This window comes from Panicum hallii, chromosome 5, assembly GCF_002211085.1.
Source record: "Panicum hallii strain FIL2 chromosome 5, PHallii_v3.1, whole genome shotgun sequence".
Taxonomy (NCBI): Eukaryota; Viridiplantae; Streptophyta; class Magnoliopsida; order Poales; family Poaceae; genus Panicum; species Panicum hallii.
The window spans coordinates 4054073-4076130 of NC_038046.1; the positions used below are offsets into that span (position 1 = coordinate 4054073).

Sequence of the window (22058 nt, forward strand, 5' to 3'; positions counted from 1 at the left end):
TTATCATCATCGGTGCAGCCGTCCAGGACTCCAGGTTCGGCGACAATTGCTTGTGTGGTGTACGTTTTCAGGAGATCCCGATCGATCCCCATGTCTGCTGCGTTTCTCTCCCCCTTTTCAGTTGCGGATATTCATTGGATAAGGAATGGACGTCGACCTCCTGCGTGCATGCATGAATGCTTGTCTCTGTGATCATCCCAGGAAGGAGCATTACCATCATTCCAAGTAGTCTTGCTGTTATCATCGAACAGTACAAACGTTCATTTGGCACTCATCAGCCACTCCTAGTGTATGTACAATGCGTTGTATTGTCATTATCTCCAAAGCTCTCATGATACTTCACTACCTGACATCATATCTGCAGTGTTACTGGCTAGTGCTGGTACTATCAACCACACTGTGAAAGCTGTACGGACCTTCCCGTGTCTATTTCTCGTGATACTTGGCATCGTATCTATAGTAGCTGTACGACGAGACTGCTGCTACTCTTTCTTCTTCAGGCTGCTAGCTGTACTCTTTCTTCTTCAACTACCACTAACTGCAAAAGGAGAAGCTAGCTAACTGTCCATTTCATAGACCAGAACGCCGCTGCTTGTTTATATCACAGGAACAGTTTATGCTGCCTAATCCCCACTTGGAAGCTGAAATTCTCTGAATTTTGCATCCAAATTTCTGTTGTTCTGCTCTTGCGATTCTTGGATTCAGACTGCTCGTGGCCTCTGCACCTAACAATGCAGAGTCAAACTCTTCATGGCAATCAAATCTGAATAGATGACTTGACCTGCGATTTCAAATGTATTCTTTTGGATGCAGAGATTCGCTGCAATCCTCTCGCATGTGTCAGGAATGTTGACACTCACCTAATCCATGCGGCAAAAAGGTTTCTTTTCCCCCCTGTTTTATCTTAAGTTATGCTCGAGCCGTACCGGGGATGGATGCAGATGATGGGAGGGGCGGGCGGAACTCAATTTCAAGTACGCAAACATATGGACCCCCACCTTGACCGGTGGAAAGGCAAGGCCCAACAACCAATCCCCATCCACGCCCTTCTTCGCACGCCCATGTTATTTTTTTTTTTCCTTTTTGCCCGGCAAATTTAGTTCCCCGCCCGAATATTCCTAGGCGCTCATAAAGTGGTTCCTGACTATTTGGATAATTGGATTTGCCCCCCTTGAAGTTTAGTTGGAGAAGTTGAATGATCAGAGTCTACACTTTTCTTTTCTTTTTTAAAAGAACCACAAGCTACACTTTTAGCAGAGGACGATGCTTCTTCAGAGCGAAGCTGGAGAAAATATGAGGGTACACCATATTGCTCTAAGCTTGCTTGGGAATGTATGGCTTCTAATTTGATGGGTGCATAAGTGGTGAAAATTTGTTGTACAATTAGTTTTGGTTTTTTTTTTCGTAGGCGCCTGGCCCAGTGCTCTCTACGTAGATTCGTCCCTGTGCTTCTTCACAATCACAGCTAAAGTTGAGAGCAGAAGTTTCTTTCCTCTCCGGCACCTGAGTTTCTAGCAAATTCTTAGCTTGGGGTAGAGTGAAAAGGGAGGAGAATCTAGCGAGGTCCAGTGAGCGATCGATCTTAAGGGCAGTCCCAACCCGCAATTTTCATAGATGGTGTCTATACTTTCCTGTCAGCAAGAAACCAATTCTAAAAACTACATCTCTAATCTATAGTTTCCTAACCAGCATATGCGTGGGCCCGTAATAAATTCGCTCCCACCTTTCTCTCATCTCCCATCTCCCTCCGTCCTCCTCCCCCTTCTCTCCCAGCACTGACTCTGACCAGCAGGCTAATGGCCGACGGAGGCGGAGAGCTAGATGGGGCGCGCGGTTGTGGCCGGGGCCACGCTAGCGATCCGGGCGCACGTCGCGCGGCAAGGCCGCGGCAAACTGGCGTCGCAAGCAGGTTCGAATTCCTCCAACAACGGGAGATCACTGATTTGGGCAAGAAGCAGCTTGATCCGGTGGGGGAAAACAACTACTTAGACGAAGTGAAGTTCAATCTTGATAGGGAAGGTGCCAATTTGAGTGGAGAAGAGCTAGATCCCGGTAGGAAAAGTCAGCGATTCACGCAAGTATGAGCTGGATTCGCGAGCTGCTGCAGCAAGCAGTCTTGCGGGTGCTTCACGGCGGCGGGTTCATGTCAGGTTGCTTTGGGTGCAGCATATCCACGAGCTTGCCTTGTACTTTCAACCAAATTCCAATCTCACATCCCAATTCCAATCTTGCAAAAATTGATTATTGCTTTCTCTGTCTTCTTTGCTCTTTTAGATTTGGAGGCATTCACGCCCATGCTGGTAACTCGCCGGCGGTGAGTCCGTAGCTATACACGGCGGCATAGTCAGTATGCGCGAGCACGACAAGAGCTCCCCGGCGAGCACGGCAGTGAGCTACAGCGGGTGGTAGCATTGGGCTCCCATGGCGCGCTCTACGCCGGGCTCCAGGCAGTGGGCCTACACAGCTGGTGGAGAAGAAATGCCCGCAGTCCCAACGCACTGCTCGGCCGTGTCTTGCTCGTTAGAGATTGTGTCAACACCGTTTTCTGCATGCGACACGGTTTCTATATTTTTTTCTTATCTCTCCTTATTAATTTGGTTGCTACATCAGATTTTTGTTTATGTGGCAGTGTAATTAATTCTATAAAGGGTCGGGACTATCGTAAGGCTATCTCCAGCGATATCCTCTAAATCTCATCCCTTTTCCTTTTCCTCCACGTCAACTTCATTCTCTGTACCAAACTTAACTCCAACAACGTCCTCTATTTCCATCTTCTACCCCACAATCTCAATTTTCTATCCTTTCTTCCAACTTCCCTTTCCCCAAGCCACAACCATCATGCCTCCCTCGCCCCTCTGCCGCCTCCGCCCGCGCCCCTCCGCCCGCCGCCCTCGCCCGCGCCCCTCCGCCCTCCGCCCCTCCTCCCGCGCCCCTCTGCCGCCTCCGCCCGCGCCCCTCCGCCCGCGCCCCGCCGCCGCTCCTCCGCCCCTCCTCCCGCGCCCCTCTGCCGCCGCCGCTCCTCCGCACCCCGCCGCCCCTGCCGCGCCCGCCGCCCCTCCTCCGCCCCTGCCGCGCCCCGCCGGCCGCGCCCCGCAGCGCCGCCCCTGCCGCGCCCCTCCCGCGCCCCGCCGCCCCGCGCGCGGGAGCCGCCTCTCTCGTCGTGCGCTGCTCGGGATGGAGGACGCCGGTCGTGCCCGCCTCTGTGCGGGACGCAGAGCTCCTCCCCTATTTTATGGCACGCTATAGAGACCACCGTTGGAGCGTTACAGGAGCTACAGTGTCCTCTATAATAGAGAACAGAGCGGTTTACAGAATACCGCTGGAGATAGCCTAAGTAGGTTAGATTCCCATCGATGGAGGGTGCCTCGGTCCTGTCACGGGCTCCCCTCCCATCGCGCAGGATTGCGGTTGGCCTCCTGGGCATGGACCAAACTACCGATCGGAAAAGCTCGGAAAGCTCAGTGCCGGGTCGCCCGGCCGGCGTTCATCAATGATCAGGCAGGCGCTCGTGCGAAGGAGAGGACGATGGCAGATCGGCAGGCTCAATTCCCTTCGTCCTTGCCAAAGCCCTGCACGCCCGCCCGGCCGTCCGTTCTCTTGCTTGCTCGTAGCTTTGCATGATTTGGTGTGGTTGGCATCTACGTCTAGATCCTAGCACTGGAGCGGTTGTGCAGCAGCAGTGCCCTGTGGTTGAAGCCATGGAGCCTTGCTGATTGATTGGTGAGATCATTAGATGGGTTGGTTAGTGAGCCAGTACTTTCACCGGCACTTTTTGGAAGAAGAAAGAAAGGAGCAGTGGTCTCTGTACTGGGGGTCAGAAGTGACATTTGGCATCACAGAATCAGTCACCGTACCGTACTACCATGCCGGACTCATTAGTAATTTGAACTTGATGAACAGTTGAACGCACTACGAAATTCTGACAGCAAGGTTTGACTTGATGCTAATGGTCTTGTGGTTGATCGATCGTAGAAGGCAAAAATACTCTTTATGCTCTCAGGTTGTCAGGCATGTGTGTTATTCCGATCATTGTTATTCCTGGAGGATCGATCGGGTGGGTTGCCGGCGACGTGCCTAGGAATTAGGATAATGGGTCGAGCGTACACTTGATCGGCGAAGATTCCTGGTCGACCGATCAGGCGAATCTCTTGCGTATTTTATTTTTCAAAAAGAAAAATCTCTTGCGTATGCAAGGCCATGTGGTCTTCATGTGGGGGCTCCTTGGCCGTTTCCTAGCCAGCTCGCTCGCTCCTCCTCCTCAGTCCTCCCTTCCTGCATGCGTCCCTTGTTGTCACTTGCAGCAGGTGGGCCCGTCCCCGACATGTTGACCCTAGCCGGCCATGGCGATGGCGAGGCTCCGTCAGTGACGCCGCTCGGTCACTGCCGTGGCTAGTCGGCAGGCAGCTGAAGAGGAATAAAAGGCCAGGGCAGGCTGCATGTCGGCAGGACATCCCTCCCTCAGCTGTCTTAGCACGGGTTTACTTAGAATATATCCATGTGTGCTGCCTTTGACGACCTTAGAATATCCATGGCGAGTTTTGTGCAGCCGTGGGACTTTGTGCAATCTGTGCAACTTACCGACCAACCTGATAGTATTGTGTGGAGATGGACAGCGGGTGGGACATACTCGGCCAAATCTGCATATAATGCATAGTTCATAGGATTTTACAGTTTTTTCAGAGGGGATAGCATTTGGAAAGCGGAAGCATAAGGAAAGCAAAGTTTTTCGCATGGTTACTCGTGCAAAGTAAGATACTAATAGCGGATAAACTCTTGGCCCGGCAATGGCCTTGCAACCCAATCTGTCCGCTGTGTAACTACGAGCAGGAAACGGCATTGCACATTATACTGCAATATCAGTTCTCCCAGCAGGTTTGGGACAGAATGTTCAGCTGGACACAGAGCTTAGTTAACACACCAGAGCCACACATGCAGATCTTGAACTGGTGGGAGAGAACTTGCAAAGCTGCCTAAGAAGACAAGAAAACTGAAGGAGAGGAATCGCCGGGTGTTCAACCAACACGAGGGTTCACCTGTAAAGGTCATGCGGGAGATCAAGAAGGAGATCAATGACAGGAAGTTGGCCTGTGTTGGCCCCAAGTTATCTTTTGTTTCTAATGTTTATGCTTTTATTCTCTAGAGTTCGAGTTGCATTTTATTTATGTAATATGTCTACCGTAAGAACTTGAAACTTCTTCTTCTCTCTTAAATAACGTAGTAGTACTCATGCAAGGTTTAAAAAAAATATCCATGGCGAGGAGACGAGGAAGAGCAGAGCAGGCTACCCAACCCAAGATGGGAGCCAATGGGCGGCACGCCACGTTCCGGCCGCGGAGCATTCCGTGGCAGGGGCCATGTGACCTCGGCCCTCCTCGCTCGCCGCTCCTCGCCGCGAGACCACCAGCACCCCGCTGTGCTGCTGCAGGACCCCGGCCTCCATGATTGGACTCGTCCTCAGCTGCATCCAAGGAGACGGACAGAGAAGGAGAACACTGTGCCTGCACGCGCGCTGCATGGCGCGAGGCCACCGCAGCAGCCTGCACGAAGCCGCGACGGCGAAGCGTCGGCGGCGACGGGCGAGCGGCGGGCTGCCTGCTTCGTGGATTCACCGGCGTCGCCGCCCCAAAACGGACAAGCGCGCGAGACAAGATCATGGGAGCTCGGAGCTCCCGGCTGGATGCAGGAACGGGGGTAACATGGGCGACAGGGTCTCGTGCCAGAGATCCCATCCATCCACGGAGCTGCATGTGGCGTGCTCGGCGATTGCCAATGGCAACGTGCTCGCAGCTGCCTTGCCTTTTTCCCATTGCTTTCTTGCTAGCTCCCGAGATCCAGACCCGTATGCTTTATCTTATCTGCCCCCCTTGTCGTCACGGTCGATCAGCGTGCGTGGAAAAGCTTCTCGACCTCACGCCGCTCATGTGTGACATGTACTAGCTCTTGCCACCCAATACTTTTCATGGAACCAACAACAACGACAAAAAAAACCCCCAAAAGCTCGAGGTTTAGTACTTGGCGTGATGCCGCTGATGACTTGCGTAACGGTGCTTTGCCCTGCACGAGCAAGCAAGTCGACCGATGGAGAAAAGGTGGTGATTCACTGCTGTGTTGTGCACGAAAAGGCTTCGCCTTGTTTACCTCCTGATGAAGCGCACTCGAAATTGTAATCCATCTGGGACTGGGAGAGCTTTCAAGGTTAACCTAACCATGTCTGGCAGGTGTTGATCAGACGCTCGGAGTGATGTATTACCCTCATGATACAATCTTATCTTGGACGTTAAATCGATCTGACGACGGCCAACGAACGTGCATCAGCTTCCATCTGGTGAAAGTTAGGTAAAAAAAAGAGAGGATGCATGGGATTTGATTTGACCACCAAATCCCTGCCTCGTTGCATGCTTGCATTGCATTACCTTCACCTTTGCCTCCAAGGCCTAGAAGATGATGATGTACCATTTTACCCTTTAATTCAACCAAGGAAAGGGACAAGAGAACTGCTGGCTGGGGCAGCAAGTGCATGCCCCGGTCCACATGAGGAATAGACAAGATGATGATGAAAATTAGGGCGTAGGTAGGGCAGGGAAATGGTTTGGAAGCCTCTCAAAAGTTTTCTATGTGTCACCGTCTCTCCTCCTCCTCCTCCAAGATCCAATAATTGGGATGTGCTTGCAGGTTCTGTGTGTGTGCTCCTTAGTCTTATCCTCGACCAACCCTACCTTGGCCTCTCGTGCCCTTGCTGAAATGAGAACTCAGGACTGTTCAACTCAAAGTTAGCCTGTGTAGTAGTCTCACTCTCACATAAACCAAATGCTAGTGGTAGCCTTTAGCATCTCAGTCTATTTCACTAGCCATCATTCTCATTCATATAGAATTCAAATTAGAGTGGCTTGGAAATATAATCTCTATGCTTAACTGCCCTGCTAAAATTTTCTTTTCTTCTTCTTCTTCTTCTTTTTTTTTTTGCAAATCACGTCTATAGTTAGCATGGAATGATTAGCATAGAAGCCACTCCACTCCCACGCGGACGCGGCCCCACCAGCAGACAGAGACACGGGAGGGCGCGCGCCCAGCGTTACCAGCACGCTCTCCACTCTCTCGCCAGTGAAGGCAGCAGCGAGCAGCCCTCTCCCCTCCCGTGAGCACGCAACGAATCGCCGTGGTAATTACTCGGCCGCGGCGGCCATTAGAGGGCGCTAATCACGCCCGGAATTTAAGACCCCCCGCCTCGGCCTCGCACCCACCTACCTGCGCTGGTGCGTTCTTCTCTTCCCCCCACCAAGCTGCGTGGCCGCACTGCACCGCACCGCGGCGGCGGCGGCAGAGCTGAACAGCGGCCGAGGGAGCGAGCGGGCTTCCCGTGGCGTTTTGTCTGGTTCGGAGCCTGGGGCGGCGGCGGCAGCTCGCGGAGCCCATGCGGCAGTCTCGGTGTCAGGTAACGGAGAATTTGGCTTGGTGGTCTCTCCAGTTTCGAGTTCTAGAGCGTGTGTGGGTGGAGCGGCGCGGTGCTCTGCTCGTGCGGCTGGTTTTCCGACGACGAATGGGCGTGTTGGTTAGCGGAGAGGCGGATCTGTAGGAGGAGCCTCTTCCCTTCATCTTCTACGTCTAGCTTCTCCTATCAAGCTTCAATGCTTGTAGATTTGTAGGGAGGGGCTCCATGCTTCCAGCAACGGTACGAGGGGCTCGAGCCCCGTCCGCCCCGGTGCTAGATCCGCCCCACGGGGTGTGGAATTCTGCAATGCGGAACAGTTTTGCCGGATTTTGGTCCTCAGCAATGAGCAATTCTCGGTCTCCTTCCGGGTAGCTTGCGTTGATTGGAGGTGCTCCATTAGGAAGTTTGAGATCCAGTTCAAATTTGAACCCCATCGTCCGAACCCTTTCCTTAAGTTTTGCATCAGTGACGCGTAATTTTCTCCTCCTTTTCTTCGCCGAGGTGTTTGATCTTCTGCTCTTGTTTTGACGCTGCGAAGTGTTAAATTCTTTACTAGTTCGCCTGCCTGTCGATGTCGCGGAGAAGTTGAATTATGCACTGTCGATGTTGGGCCTTCGATTCAGCTTTTGTCTGACAGATAATTTGTTTCCGAGCGCTGCTGCGCTTCAAAAGTGCCCCCCTTTCCTCAATTTTTTAATTTATTTTTTGTTCTGCAACTGCTCGGGGGCCTCTCTTTCCTTGCCTTTCCCTTTCTTTTCTGCGGTGAGTTTAAATTCTCACTTTGATGGTGTTTTTTTCAACGGATCTGACGGCTCTCATGATTACCGACAGTTTCGCCTTTCTTTCTTTTTTCGGCTTCTCTTTCCTATTATTTTCTTCCCTTCCCTTTTCTGCTTCGTTCAGTGTCACTGATGCAGCGAAGCTTGGTAGAACACTTCCTGAATTCGTGCACAGTTGTGTAGACCAGGAGCTACCAAGTTTCTTCTTTTTTCCTCGCTCCAAAGCAATCTCTACTTGCGTTTATGGTTTGTGCTGGTAGGGCCGAAAATTGCTGAATTCTGCAGAAACAGTTCCGTGCCAAATTCTGTATTTTTGGAGAACCTCAGTTTCAAGGATAGGCAATAGACATACACTTTTGTTGCTCTAGCTGATTATTGGGACTACAGGAGCTTTTCTTTCTTTCTTGTTTATTTCAGTTTAGTCAGTGCTTTGTTTACGTGGCCGTACGTGTTATTATCCTTTGGATTGCAACCGCTTTGAGTTGTTGGCATGTGAACTGATAGTGGCATGATAAGGGTGGTTGAGAAGAAGACCATCGTTCCTGGCTGTATCTGATTTCGTGCTTAGGGATTCAACTGCAGCTTGGAAGGTTGGAATTTTGTGTCTGAAAACTTGAAACGAAAGGAAAGGATTGGTGCTGAAATAGAGGACAAGTAGAATTGACATGATGAATATATCATTTTATTAGCTTCCAGTATTCTTCAAAGTGTTCTAGAATTGTGTTCTCCCTAACCCCCTTCTCAGCCATGGTGTTGGGCAAATATTGTAGACTTACTGATGTGTTCTTAAATCTTAAACTGCAATCATTTTTACTTGTGGCCAAGGACGCACCAAACAGTGTTATCTAACTTCCTTTTCAGCTGTTAGCATTTTAGATCAAATTTCAGCTATGCTGTTATGTCCGGATTTTTAAGTATTCTTGCAAACAATTTCAGGGTTTGCCAGCAAACTTTTCCCAACTATGATGAATTAGCCACACCATAAGTGATGGCGACGGAAGTCAATCAAACTTACTTTGCATGGTCACAAGGAGAGTCAACTGAACGGGATGGTCCTCAAGTAAGTTTTCTGATGCATTTTAGGTGATGGGGTTTTGTTCAATTTATTTATACTATGTGCAATTAACTTATTCAGAAAAAGAAATTTCGGAAAATTTTGTTCTTGGCAACTATAACTGGTGGTTTACGTCTCACCTTCTTTTTCTCTGCAATTCTTTCTTTCTCCAGGGAGTATCGGTATCCCAGACACTTGATCATGGCTCCATTTCCTTCGGAAGATTTGAGCTGGAGTCACTATCGTGGGAGAAGTGGTCTGTATTTACTAATGACAGACGCAATGAAGAATTTGGAAAGTTCAACGGTTTAGTCGCTCAGAAGAAGGCTTATTTTGAAGAGTATTACAAGAAGATCAGGGAACTAAAGGCTTCACAACAGCAAAACCAGCAAACTGAACTTACGCTGGAATACAGTGGTGATGGTAGTGACTCTAGCCAGACAGCAGAAGATGAGCAGGGTGCTGATCTTGAAACTCCCACTGGATCAGGAGCACCTGTGGATGACTATGCAGAAGAAGCTCCTCACGAAACTATGTTGGATCATGGACTGCAATACTACGATGACCAAGGAAACAAAATCTGCAATACAGAATTTTCCTCGTCTAATCTTTCTTCATCGACTGGAATTCTGCAGCAAACTGACCATGATGTTAGAGGAACTGCCCATGGTGATATTTCTGCCAGCAAAATGGATATGGGGCAACAGAACGCGAGTTCTGGTCATGATGATACTAGAACAGCATATGAAGCTGCGAGGACTCCTAGAAGAATTATTGAGAAAGATTCCAGGCTCAGACACACTCCAAAGATAATACCAAAATCCATCAAAAACCTTTCAAAAAGTGCTGTGGATTACACATTTGCTAATGAGGTAATAGCACAGATTTGGTTATGTATTTGTTAGTCTTATAGATAACTAAGTTGCTATCTATTACCAAACTAGAACCTCCCGAGGCCTGACATTACATACTAGAAACATAAGTGCATTGTATTTTGACTCTGCATACATTCTCTCAACTTTTCTGTTTCTCTACTCATTGAATTGTATTCAGCTAATTGAGTGCATTTCTGTTTTTGTATGCCCACCAACACGAATTCTTTGGTAAATTCATAACACATTTTACATGAATCATTTCAGAGGCCTGGTTCAGTGAAGCCCAGTACAAGTATGGACCAGAAGACTAAGCCGGTGCAAAGGCCAAATGCAGCAGCACCACAGAAGATGGCTGGCACTCCAGAAAGGAGCAAGCTTACAGGTCTCAGAAGACCTTCCTCAGCAGGTGCGCAACGGCCCTCTACTGGAGAGCGGCGCCCCATTGCAAAAACGAATTCAAAGACGCTTGCTGATGTTTCCACCCCGCAACGACCTTCCACTGCTGAGAGACGCCCAGTCACCCGAGATCATGCACAGAAGCAAGCCAATGTCACAACACCACGCCGACCTTCTACTTCTGAAAGACGTCCCATCAAAAGAGAAAGTGCAGCAAAGCATGCTGATATTTCCTCTGTACATCGGCCCTCTACAGGAGAGCGACGCACTATTACTAGAGATATTGTTCTGAAAACAGATGCGAAGACGCCTAGCAAAGCAAGACCAACTGTGGCTCATCCAAAGAGTGAAGCAACTACAGTGGTATGTTCTTAATCCCTTTCTTATCATGGCATTTTTGTTAAGCTAGATTATCATGAAGCACCCTGTGTAGCAATTTTAGTTGATGGCATCTTTTCTTTTAGGAAATCACTAGTTCATAGCATCTTCATTTAGATTAATGCTTACTTACATGTTCAATTAACGGGGTAAAGTCCTATTGCAGGGAATCTTAACATTTTACTTGTTCATGCAGGCCAATCCCAAAAAGGCTGTCACTCCAAATGCTGCTAGAAGTAGCAAGCTGGAAACCAAAAGGTTACCCTACAAACATATTGGCAGATTATTGAAAACGTTGGTTTTGTGTGTTGGATTCTGATTGCGGTGTTTCTTTCCCTGCTTAAATGTACAGCAATAACAACAGACTGAAGGGGCCTTCAGCATTGGATAACCAGTCTACTAGGTCTAAAAGAATGGACTTGCAAGTGTCTGGCAAACAAAGATCAAGGTTCTAATTCTAAATTAATGTTGGCAAATCTAATGCTTCTAAAATATGATCGTAACATATTTCCTGACAACAACTTCTGGCTTTGTAGCTCTGTTAACCTTCCTCCAAGGAAAATTTTCAGTTCCAGTGTTGGAGAACCAGCAGTAGAAACCATTTCTAGGACAAAAAAGAAAGAGGTAATTTGCTCATGACTTTATGTACTTTTCTTGCCTCTTTTTTATGCATGTGAGTCATGACAAAATTGGCAGTTTCAACGAATGTTTACCCTAAGTTAGACCAGTTGCAACTTTGTGTAATTAGTGTCAGATAATACAGTGAACTATGTTCAAATGCTTTCCATCTACTAAAAAAACATGAATCTAGATGCTAATTTCTGTCATCTGCTGATAAATCCCACCAGTCCAACTGTGAACTTGCTTGCAGTAGCCAACAGTGGCTGACTGGCTGGAGTACTGGGATTTTGCTTAGTCACTTAGTCTAGAGTTTCAGGTCGATTTACTGAATTCCAAGAATTCTTTATCATGTCGTAAACTACCACACACCACCAAGTCTTTTGCAAATCGTCCCTCTGGAACTGGAAACAGTTATATCTGAAATGAGGTTGTGAATGTAATGTAAATCTTGCACTCACAGTTCAATCAGACTTTCTAAAAACTGCTGGCAACATTTTTGTAGGGCATTCAGGCGACAGTCCAATCTCGAGTATCTACTTCAAAGAGGACAGCCACTTTGCAGACTGGGAACTTAAAGACGAGGGCTCCAAATGTATGACTTTGCACATAGCACAGTATTCTTATTATGACTTTCTCCAAGAATTCTAAGATATTCATTTGTTTCTGAGGACGTTTTCCCATGACCTTTTGCCATGCCCTTTTTTGCAGCCACCAGCACCACCACCTCCACCACGGCGGCCATCACGAACTATGAGCAAACCAACCACCAGTACCTCATTGACTGGCACAAGAAAGCCAAAGTATGTTACCCATCATGAACAATCGGAAAGCCATCTTATTACGCCTCACTGAAATCTACTCAAATACGCGCTTTTACAGTATCACACTCTTACCAAGGTCATCTCTCACCCATCCAATGCAGGGCTTCAGCACCACAATGGCACTGATGCAGTGGAGACCAGAAAGCATCCATCCGATCTAGTGGCCTGCAGAACACGGTGGATCTGAGCAGCGTTATTACCAGCCTTCCTTTTGTATGGTGTATCTGTAAATCTGAGTACCTCCGTTGGCCCTTTCTCTTTCTCTCCTTTGCAGAGCAGCTCCAAGTGTAGCCTAGTGTACGTAGTCGCGCGTATCATACCCACCGGTGCCTAGCTTAATCGTCCAAGGAACTTAGAACAGTGTAAATACCTGGAAATAAGTTTCCGGTTTTAGCTACAGTAAGTTCAGCCCAAATTTGTGAACATCCGTGTATGCCATTAGCAATGGAAGTCCTCCCTTCTCAGCTTATTTGGCAACTTTGGTGAGCCTCTCTTTGCGTTCCCGGGGTTATTTTGCTTGTCAGAGGATGGAGATCTCTCTCGCCCTCTGAAATGAAAGGCGCAGTTGAAGCTCAGTGACCAGGGAGATCTGTTTGAAATTCCTAGTGATCTCTAGTCACTGTGTACCACCGACAGTGCACGAGCGACCGCGGCAGGCGACAGACTGACACAGACCAGTGGGATGTCAGGGGCTCGGCGAGGGCGGGGCGGAGGAGTGGCGAGCGCTTTCCGGTCAGGAATGATGCGAGCCGATCTGAGCGCAGGCACGCCGCGTGCAGGCGGTACGAGGTTGGGATCGCCGCCACGCCCAGGACCGCACGGCCGGCAGCTGCAGCTCCGCACCACCCTGCGACGACGACGCCCCTCGCCGCGTCGACAGCGCGCCAAAGTGAAAGGAAAGCCAGCCATGATTAATCGTGGCTGGCAAGGCTGTGAAAGATGAGAGGGGAAAAGAGGAAGGGCCGTGCACCGCTGGCCACGATGCCTTGGCTCGCTTGCCTGCCTGCCGGCGGATCCCCACCCCACCCCCACCTCCGCCCGTCCTCCTGCCGTCCCGCGGCTGGGCTAGCGTTCGCTCCGCCGGCGGTGCTGGCGGGTGCGTTGCGTTTGACCTCGCGCCTGCGATGAGTGCCCCCATCAACGTGCGAACAGGGCAGGGCGCACATGAACGTACTAGCAGTGCTGAATAATGCCTGGTTACTTCGAACCTGGCCCGATCCTAGCAAATGTTTGAATTTGAATATTGCCTACGTTGGGATTTTGCCCAATCTCGGCCGTGATCATGGGCGCGCGGCGCACTGTCGAGCGGCAACGACACCTGTTAAGTGCATTGTAGTACCACGCAGTCAACGAAATGTGTATAGGTTGCAAGTTGTAGTCTTGTAGAGGACGATGTTAGGTTTCTTTGTTGTTGAAGTTATATATACAATACATTCTAGTGAACGTACACATTTTTGTCTCAAACTTAGCTGTCGGATGAATACCAAAGGTGTAGAACACACCGGTAGTGGCTTACAAGAGTGTGTAACATAATTTGTCCACTTCTCACTAAGGGCAAGTATACTGTAGTCGTATAATAGACGGTATTATATAATGACACATCATCTTAAAACAACTGAACAACCAACATCTATAATAGATTATCTTTTTTTTCTAGTAGTACCATATCCATTAAGTTGTGGAAATGAAAAAAAAATATTATGAGTAGCATGACAACAACAACCCGTACAATTGTGAGTAAGCGGTCTCATAATTCTTAATTTTAGCCTATGAAGCGGTTGTTTCAAGAAGCAACCATCTCATTCTCTTTCCTCCCCCTCTCTCCTCCACATCATCAAAAATCCTACATGGATCTGCATGAGACAACTTATAAAACCGCTGACGTGTAGCAATGTACTTGCCCCTAAGATGATAATGACTAAACATCATATTTTTAAAAAATAGTGTGAACAATAACCTTGCATGCTTGAGTTGGACCCCACAAATGATACTTATTTTAAAAGAAGAAGGATGCAAAGTAGTGGATCTTACCTAGCCTTTACATTCATGTCCACCGTCCACGTCATCGTTGTGCACTTCCCACGTCATCATTGTATGGATCTAAAATTTTAGGAGAGACGTTTCCATATGAAATAGTATTGTTGGTAGAAATATATTATTCAATGTCCCTTAAGGTTGAGTAAGTCATATACCATATATGTAGGGCCAAAAGAGTAATAAATACATATATACCGCTCCATTTTTTGCTTGCAATAAAGCTAACTATATTCTATTTCCATCTAGTCTTATTTAGAATACACGTTTATTGAATCTAACATCTAAATATGATAAACAAGATCATTTTATTTCTGTACTGATACCCTTTGTAGGATCAAGAACACCGACTAGAGGGGGGTGAATAGGCGGTTTAAAAACTAAAACCAACAACACTAGAGAAATTTAATTAGTAACAAAAGAAAGCCCTATGTCATGCTACTACTACCTCTAGAAGGGTTTGCAACCTAGGGTGACAAGATACAAATCAAGCTCTAGTAGAGTAAATTGCTCAAAATAAAACAACAATTAAAGTGAGCAAGAGAGATAACCAAGCTTGACACACAAATTTATCCCGTGGTGTCGATGACTTGCCGGTCACCCCTAATCCACGTTGAGGTGGATTCCAAGAATCAACCGCTCCTCTATCAAGAACCTCTTGATCTTGAGCCGGCTTGAACCAAGGAACCGCTCCACACCTTGATTCCACTAGAGTTGCTCTTCACCACTCCGGTAAGGTGAGTACAAGACCTCTCACAACCGAAATCGGGGCTCCTCAACAATCTCCTTCAAGAAGCTCCACGAAATCACCTTCTCCAAGCCGTCTAGGGAGCGGCAACTCTCAAGAGTAACAAGCCGATGATCCTTGCTTGAAGGGTCCCTAGTGCCACAAAGCTCAACCTCTTGATGCAATGCACTAGGAAGCACTCACACTCTCAAAAATGCAAATCCTAAGCAAGTGTGTGTGTGAGAGAGGGATGTCTTAGCTCTATTGTGTCAAGTATGCAGTCCAAAATAGCCAAGAGAGTGACCCAATGGCCGAGCATTGGGTATATATAGATATCCCATCAAAAACTAGCCGTTACACTCTTTTCTGCGAGATCGCGGACCGTCCGCGATTCAAAAATCGGACCGTCCGCCGTTATACGCCAGAGAGACAGAGTGCATTAAATGCATATCAGAACTAGCCGTTACAGCCCTGGCGGACCGTCCGCGCCCTAGCGGCGGACCGTCCGCAGTTAAGAGTTCCACGACATCAGAGACGAACAGTCTCTGGTACAACATTAAAATTAGCCAGCGGACCGTCCGCTCCCAAGGAGCGGACCGTCCGCTCCCAAGGAGCGGACCGTCCGCAGTCCATCCTTGAAACCAAGCAGAGACAGCAATGTCTCTGGTTCAAATTATCAAATAGCCTGCGGACCGTCTGCGCCCCAGGGATGGACCATCCGCAGAACAGATCGTAAGCCCGACCATAGAACACCCTTTCTGGAACAAAGAGAGTTAGAGTGGCGGACCGTCCGCCCGTATGGAGCGGACCGTCCGCGCTTGAGCAGTCAGCTCTCTAACTTGTTCTTTTTCAAAACTTGACAAAGCGTCGTTAGCCCTCATGCATGCACTTAGACATTTTGAGAAAAATGGCACTAAAGACCCGTCAAGCACGAGTACATGACCCCTCTTGATAGTACGGCTATCTATCCAACAAATCCGGTCACTTTTCATCCACTAAACGCCTTGTGACCGGTAAAATTCAAAAAAAACTTATTTTATACCTTTGCCTTGAGCCCGAGCTTTGCTCATCGTCTCCAAAACTCCACACGTTCACAATTAAATCTCTTTCATCCGTGGATCAACCTATACTCATTATCTCAAAAGAAATTGTTAATCCACAAACCGTTGTCATTAATTACCAAAACTCGAATTAAGGGCTTAGATGCTTTCACCCTTCTTAATCTTAAAAGAACAAACAGTGACGGAGCCACCAATATGGCAAGTTACGGCAACCATCACACCTGCCTCTAGCGACTCACAAGCTGATTTCTAATACATTTATATATATATTTGATAATTATATCTATATTATTTGATGATTATATTTATATTTTATTACATTGTAACTTCTTATAGTATGTATGTGTTTTTAATATAAATTAGTAGTAGTAGGCTCGCTATAGGTAGATTTTGATCCTAGCTCCGCCACTGAGAACAAACTATAGGACACACGGTATTTTTTGTTGGATAGAACTCATTTAAACTTTATAGAACATTTTTAGGGGAATGTAAAATCTTCGAGTGAGTTGTTTGTTATAAATTTAGTAATGCATAATAATGAAAATTTTAATTGGTATATAGTAATTATTCGAGTTCTTGGCAAGTTACTTGCACTTTATTAAAATTTGAATTATGACTAATTTGTATTTAAGGGAAAAAAATACAACCCTCTTTCTTTACAACACCTTATTTTTCCTTCTAAGGTATAGACATTCTCACAATGATTCTTATTAGATCCAACATACTTTATCATCGAATTTGCAATATTGTTTCTTAACAAAGGGTCTATCTTAATTGCCTATGACGTCTAGCATGCCACTTTCTACTCATTTTTCACAACTTTAATAAAATTTTTATTTATATAATAATGCACCTTTTGATTTTGCTTCCATACATTGTTATACATTTTTGCTAAACCATGCTTAAATGTGGCTAGCATTTTATTCGCCACACCTTATACAATAGAAGATTTGGCAAACAAATAAGTCAATGACACGTGGGGCACTAAGCTGAAAAAGTGCTGCTCGTCACAATTGGTAGAGCACCAAGCACATCTTCACTTCTTCAGCTCCGGTAATATTCACCACCTCTCCTCCATCTCGCATCAAGATTGGGCTTGCCAAGCAAAAATGTAATTAAGGATGAAGATCTTAGAGTAATGATTGAGGGATTTAGAGGGAAGACCATGCTCAAGGTTGGCTGGAGGTAGAGGTGATTGGTGGGTAGGGTGGCGAGGTGTCGAGGAGCCGCCAATAAGATGATGAGGATGCTTGACCGGATTGTGATAAGGATAATTCGTTTTGGTTGGTTATGCTATAGATAAGAGTGGAATACAGTACAGAAGTGATGGGACATGGCTGAAACGCTATGACCGAAGGAAGAAGAAGAGGAAGGAAGAAGATAGGAGGAGAAAGAAAGAAGGAGAGTCGTCAGATTAAGATTTGATAAAAATCTAACAGTCTAAAATAGTAGATATGCTATATAAAGAAATTATATGCTTATTTCAACTACTAAAACTAATAAAAAAATACCTCTATGTCTACTTCATCGTCCAACACTATTGACTATGGTGGTCATTTGGCCACGGAACGGTCGGCTAGGGGAGAACCATCGAACCTGGTGGTGGAATGGGCGGGTACACGTATCAATTCGACCTACTCCACGCAGGCTCGGGTGGGGACGACCGAGGCTGGAGGTCCGGCGCCTACCGAGCCGCAAGACAACTGGAGACAGCCTGTCTCCCACCCCCCTCCGCTCTTCTTCGCTCTGTCTCCGCTCTCTTTCCTCCCCCTTCTCTCTCTCTCTCTCTTTCTCTCTCCTCCTCCTCAACCCCTCCCCCTTCCCCCATTCCCCACTGCCTCGCTTCACCACCTCCGTCGCTAGGGCTCCATTCCCTTCCACCTCCGCCGCCGCCGGATCCCACCTCGCCTCGCTGCCGCCGCCGGTTCGACCAAGGAATCGCCGGATTCGGTGGTGTTTCTCGGCTGCCTCAGCTTCCGCCGCCAGGAGGCCCCTGGCGGCGCTCCCCGCCGCCCTCCGGCCTTCGCAGAGGTGATTTGCTAAGAGATTGAGCAGTCTCTCCGAAGCTTTTTAGGCAACTCTTTATTGGTGATCCTGTTCTTACTGTGGTGGTTAATGGTCTGGGTTTGAGCCGTTTAGCTGCGGGGAACGAGCAAATATATTGCTTATTGGAGTATTTAAAGAGCTAACAAATGCTATTCTTGCTATTTCTGAAGTGGTTAGGAGTTAAAAATCGCTGTGTTCTAGTGCACGAATGGTAAGTTTTCAGTTAGCCGATTAAAGTAATTTGCCACCAACTTAAATGCCCTAGGTTATGCGCCTACTGATTCACCTGATCAAGTTACGGCATTTCAGCACTGTCTTCACTGCACAAGCATTCACTGATGGATTTGTCCTTGTATGAGCCCTGGAGGTCTAGGGTATAATCAACTCAAATCAAAAGAATTTGGATTAAGGTGTTGTGGTGGTGAATGAAAATAGCTTTTTTGGGTACTAGTCTTTGCAAATTTGCTTTCTTGTTGCAATCAATCTAATACAGTTGCTTGTCGATTGCAGTGCTGTAGAAGCTTGGCATCCTTGAGACTTAGAAGGCAGCTGAGTATATGGTATTTGTGGGCCATTGTGCTGTCGATGCGAGCGGAGAGCATGCGTGGCAACTGTTCTTCGGGTGATGCCCCTGACCAGAGTAGCTGCCGATGCATTCGGTGTGTTGACAATTGCACTGTTTGCCCTGTTCGCTGCTCTGGGCCTCTTCTGCATTTTCCAGTCAGTCTACTTCAGGTGTCGGATCCGGAGAGGGTCCTCCTTCCTTCCGCTTGGTTACTTTAACGGTCCATGGGTGACTCGCATTGCTCTGATTCTGATCACCATTTGGTGGGGAGTAGGGGAGATAGTGAGGTTGAGCTTCTTGAAGAAAAAGTTGTTCTCAAGCTTAGCGTGGCAGAGGAATATATGTGATGTGTACATACTTTCGAATCTAGGGTTTGCAGAGCCAGGGATCTTCTTTGCATTTGCGTTCCTGCTCCATGGCTCATTACAGAAGAGGGAGCTGGGCACTTTGAACCAAAGATGGAATTGGAAGACTATGGCCTACATGTTGGTTTTCTGCATTCCAGTGTTCCTTGTGCAGGCAATTCTAGTGTTTGTTGGGCCAAAATTTGTTAGAGATGAGAACAGTGAACTGGGGAGGAGAAAGATTGCTAAATACTTCATACGGACGTCTATGGCAGTTGGAGATACAAGCGTTTGCACTTACCCATTGTTTGGCACCATTTTTCTGGGACTTGTAGATGCTATCCTGATGAGCTATGTATCATATGTCGGAACTCGGGTGCTGTCCTTGGTCATCAACAAGGCACTGCGAAGGAGGGTTTCCCTGCTGATGCTGTCAGTGCTCTGCTTCCTTCCTATCAGGGTGCTTCTCCTTGGGTTTTCAGTCCTACCCAAGCCTGGAGACGTTGCCTTTGAGGGCATTATCTTCCTGTCATTCTTGATGATGCTGTCCTGCACAACTGTTGGGATACTCCTGCTGGTTTACTACCCTGTAGCTGATTCATTGGCCCTCCGAGATATAGGCCACAGGGAAATAGCAGAGATGGTGCCCTATGATGATTATTACTATGAAGGTGCGTCAGTTGTGGCCAACCAGAGTTTCCGAGAAATTGAGCGGAATTCTGACACTTCAACAAAGCGGGGCTCCATATCCTTCCGCACAATGATCAGGGAAGACCAGCTCCAGCAGGATGCTGCAGATGAGATTGGCTTCTCTTCTCGCAGTGGTGTCCAAATTGGATCACCCTCAGGATCTTCGCCAAGCGCTGCAATGCCCATGCTCCCCCTCAAGGAAGTACCTAGATACTAAGCAGTATTCACCTTTGCCTTTTTCCCCTCTACTATGTTCTCCCTTTTTTTTTCCTTCCTCTTCTTCTCCTCCCTCTTACTACCTTAATGATAACAGTTTTGTGGCAATCAAAAGGTTTTTGTAAAGTTTTCCCTGTAGCTTGACTCATCATTAGTCCAGTACTCTAATTCCATTTATCAAAGTAGCAAGTAGCTAGATCTTGCACTGGCATTGGCTGGAGAAGGCTGAGTTGGAATTCACTTTTGGTTGGTTTTGCTGCTCCACAACTCATAATATCTTAGCCAATAAGTTACACCATGGACTAGGCTGGAATGGGCCTCTTCTGTGTCGTCTATTCCTTAGCTGTTTGTCTCTGTGACAGCTGTGCGATGAGTATATTATTATATTTGCCTCTTGGCCTTGAATTCGAGGAGGGGCTGCCTGTTATAAATGGCTTGGGGAAAATTTAGTAGTATACACTGGGTAAGGACCTAGGACCACCACCAAGGCCTTCCATATCTGCACACCCCTTTTCTTATCTTTTCAAACAAGTTTAACGGTGAAGATATTGATAGTAACAAATGTTTGACCAGATTAAGTCAAACACTAGTTGAGGCTCCACTGAGATCGTTTTTCGCCTTCAGTTTTGTGTTTCACTGTCACCTGGATGGCCGGACGAATTCGATGCCACTTTATTGTTGATCGGGATGTTCTATGAATATGATATCACTAGATGCGGTGGATGGCCGAGGGCCCCAAGAGAACCTGCCATGGCCCCTAGCTGGCAGCTTGTCTTTGCAAGGATTTTGTCATGAGCTGGGCTGGAGTCTCGCGCGGTTCACACCTCCTGTCTTTGTGCTTGCTGTTGACTACGCCTAGGGCCGCGGATGTTTCCAGCGCAGAGCTGTGCGTGATCTAGATGCCCGTTGCCTGGACTGGAATCCAAGGCTTTCCTCGCTGGAATTAGTCAACTGGGCAGTGCGGGCTCTGTTATTTTTGCCGTTGCCTTTTTGTCCTGCTACAAACTTTTCTACTGCGCTGGTGTTCTCTGCCAGTACGTCATCGGATTCCTGAGGCTGTCTCCAGCAGCGTTCTGTAAAACGTTCTGTACTCTATATACAGAGAAAGATTTCGTTATCTATTACTCCAGCAGCATTCTCTAAATGGTCCTCTAAAATAGAGAACGCTACAGGTTTCCTCTATATATAGAGATTCTCTCTCCTCTTCTCTATTTTTTCTTTATGTTTCAAACACTGAATTAAATAAAAATAAAATATATCCATAGCGTTTGAGGTATGATAAATACGTACGTACAAAAATTTGGAACAAAATACGTTTCTAATATAGGGTTTAATGTATAGAGAACGAGATTTAGAGAACGTTGTTGGAGAGAAATGAGATATAGAGGAGAGAATCTTGTAGAGAATTCTGTAAATGAAGGATGTAGAGGATGGGATTTGGAGGATATCGCTGGAGACAGCCTGAATCCGGGGCAATACGGGCAGCTGCAGCTCTGCTACTTAGCGGCTGACATTTTTTTTACTTGTTATAATTTTATTACCGGCCGTGCATCTTCTGTTGTTACGTAGTACCAAGACGCATGTGATCCGTGTTCTTCGATGGGCCGGGTACCATCAGTTTGTCTGGGGGCTGTTTGGTGTTTTTATGATTATTACCCTTTGGAGAATCACTCGTCTCTCAAACAGGAGCGAACACAAAGTGAACGTTGCTAATTGTACTGTGGAAAACTGGGAAAGTCCTCTCACTGACCTGACTGAACGCATCCCGAAAGGAAAAACGCTGGAACCACCTGTCTGTCGCCACCTCTGTTTCTTCCATCCTTCTCTCTTCTTTTCTTGGTTGATGAATCGTTCAGGAGCTCAGCATGGAAGACCGGCATCCGGGAGCCGTGTCCTCTCGAATAAACTCGGCTGCATCCCGAAGAAACTCATGTGGGCCGTGTTGGGCGCAGCGCAGCGCAGCGTACGTGCGTCGTTCAGTACAGACTCGTGCCGCAGGCATGTGTGCATCGGGAGCGTGCG

The 22058-nt window shown here is 47.4% G+C and overlaps 2 protein-coding genes and 1 long non-coding RNA gene across 3 annotated transcripts; all 3 read left to right on the top strand.

Moving 5' to 3' along the window:
• The first annotated feature begins 1644 nt into the window (after positions 1-1644).
• Positions 1645-2670, top strand: LOC112894575. The gene is made up of 2 exons (XR_003228999.1): positions 1645-2150; positions 2275-2670. It is a non-coding gene; the product is annotated as an uncharacterized LOC112894575 (long non-coding RNA).
• Positions 2671-7121: 4451 nt separating this feature from the next.
• LOC112894195 (protein WVD2-like 7) lies at positions 7122-12842 on the top strand. The gene is made up of 10 exons (XM_025961824.1): positions 7122-7432; positions 9145-9268; positions 9436-10134; positions 10402-10896; positions 11108-11169; positions 11264-11359; positions 11448-11535; positions 12035-12124; positions 12241-12332; positions 12455-12842. Exons 2-10 carry the CDS (start codon positions 9197-9199, stop codon positions 12477-12479), a joined length of 1719 nt encoding a protein of 572 aa, XP_025817609.1. The 5' UTR covers positions 7122-7432; positions 9145-9196; the 3' UTR covers positions 12480-12842.
• A 5092-nt stretch (positions 12843-17934) lies between these two features.
• LOC112894835 lies at positions 17935-20329 on the top strand. The gene is made up of 2 exons (XM_025962662.1): positions 17935-18206; positions 18732-20329. The coding sequence occupies exon 2, from the start codon at positions 18847-18849 to the stop codon at positions 20035-20037; it is 1191 nt and encodes a 396-aa protein (XP_025818447.1). The 5' UTR covers positions 17935-18206; positions 18732-18846; the 3' UTR covers positions 20038-20329.
• The last annotated feature ends 1729 nt before the right edge of the window (positions 20330-22058 follow it).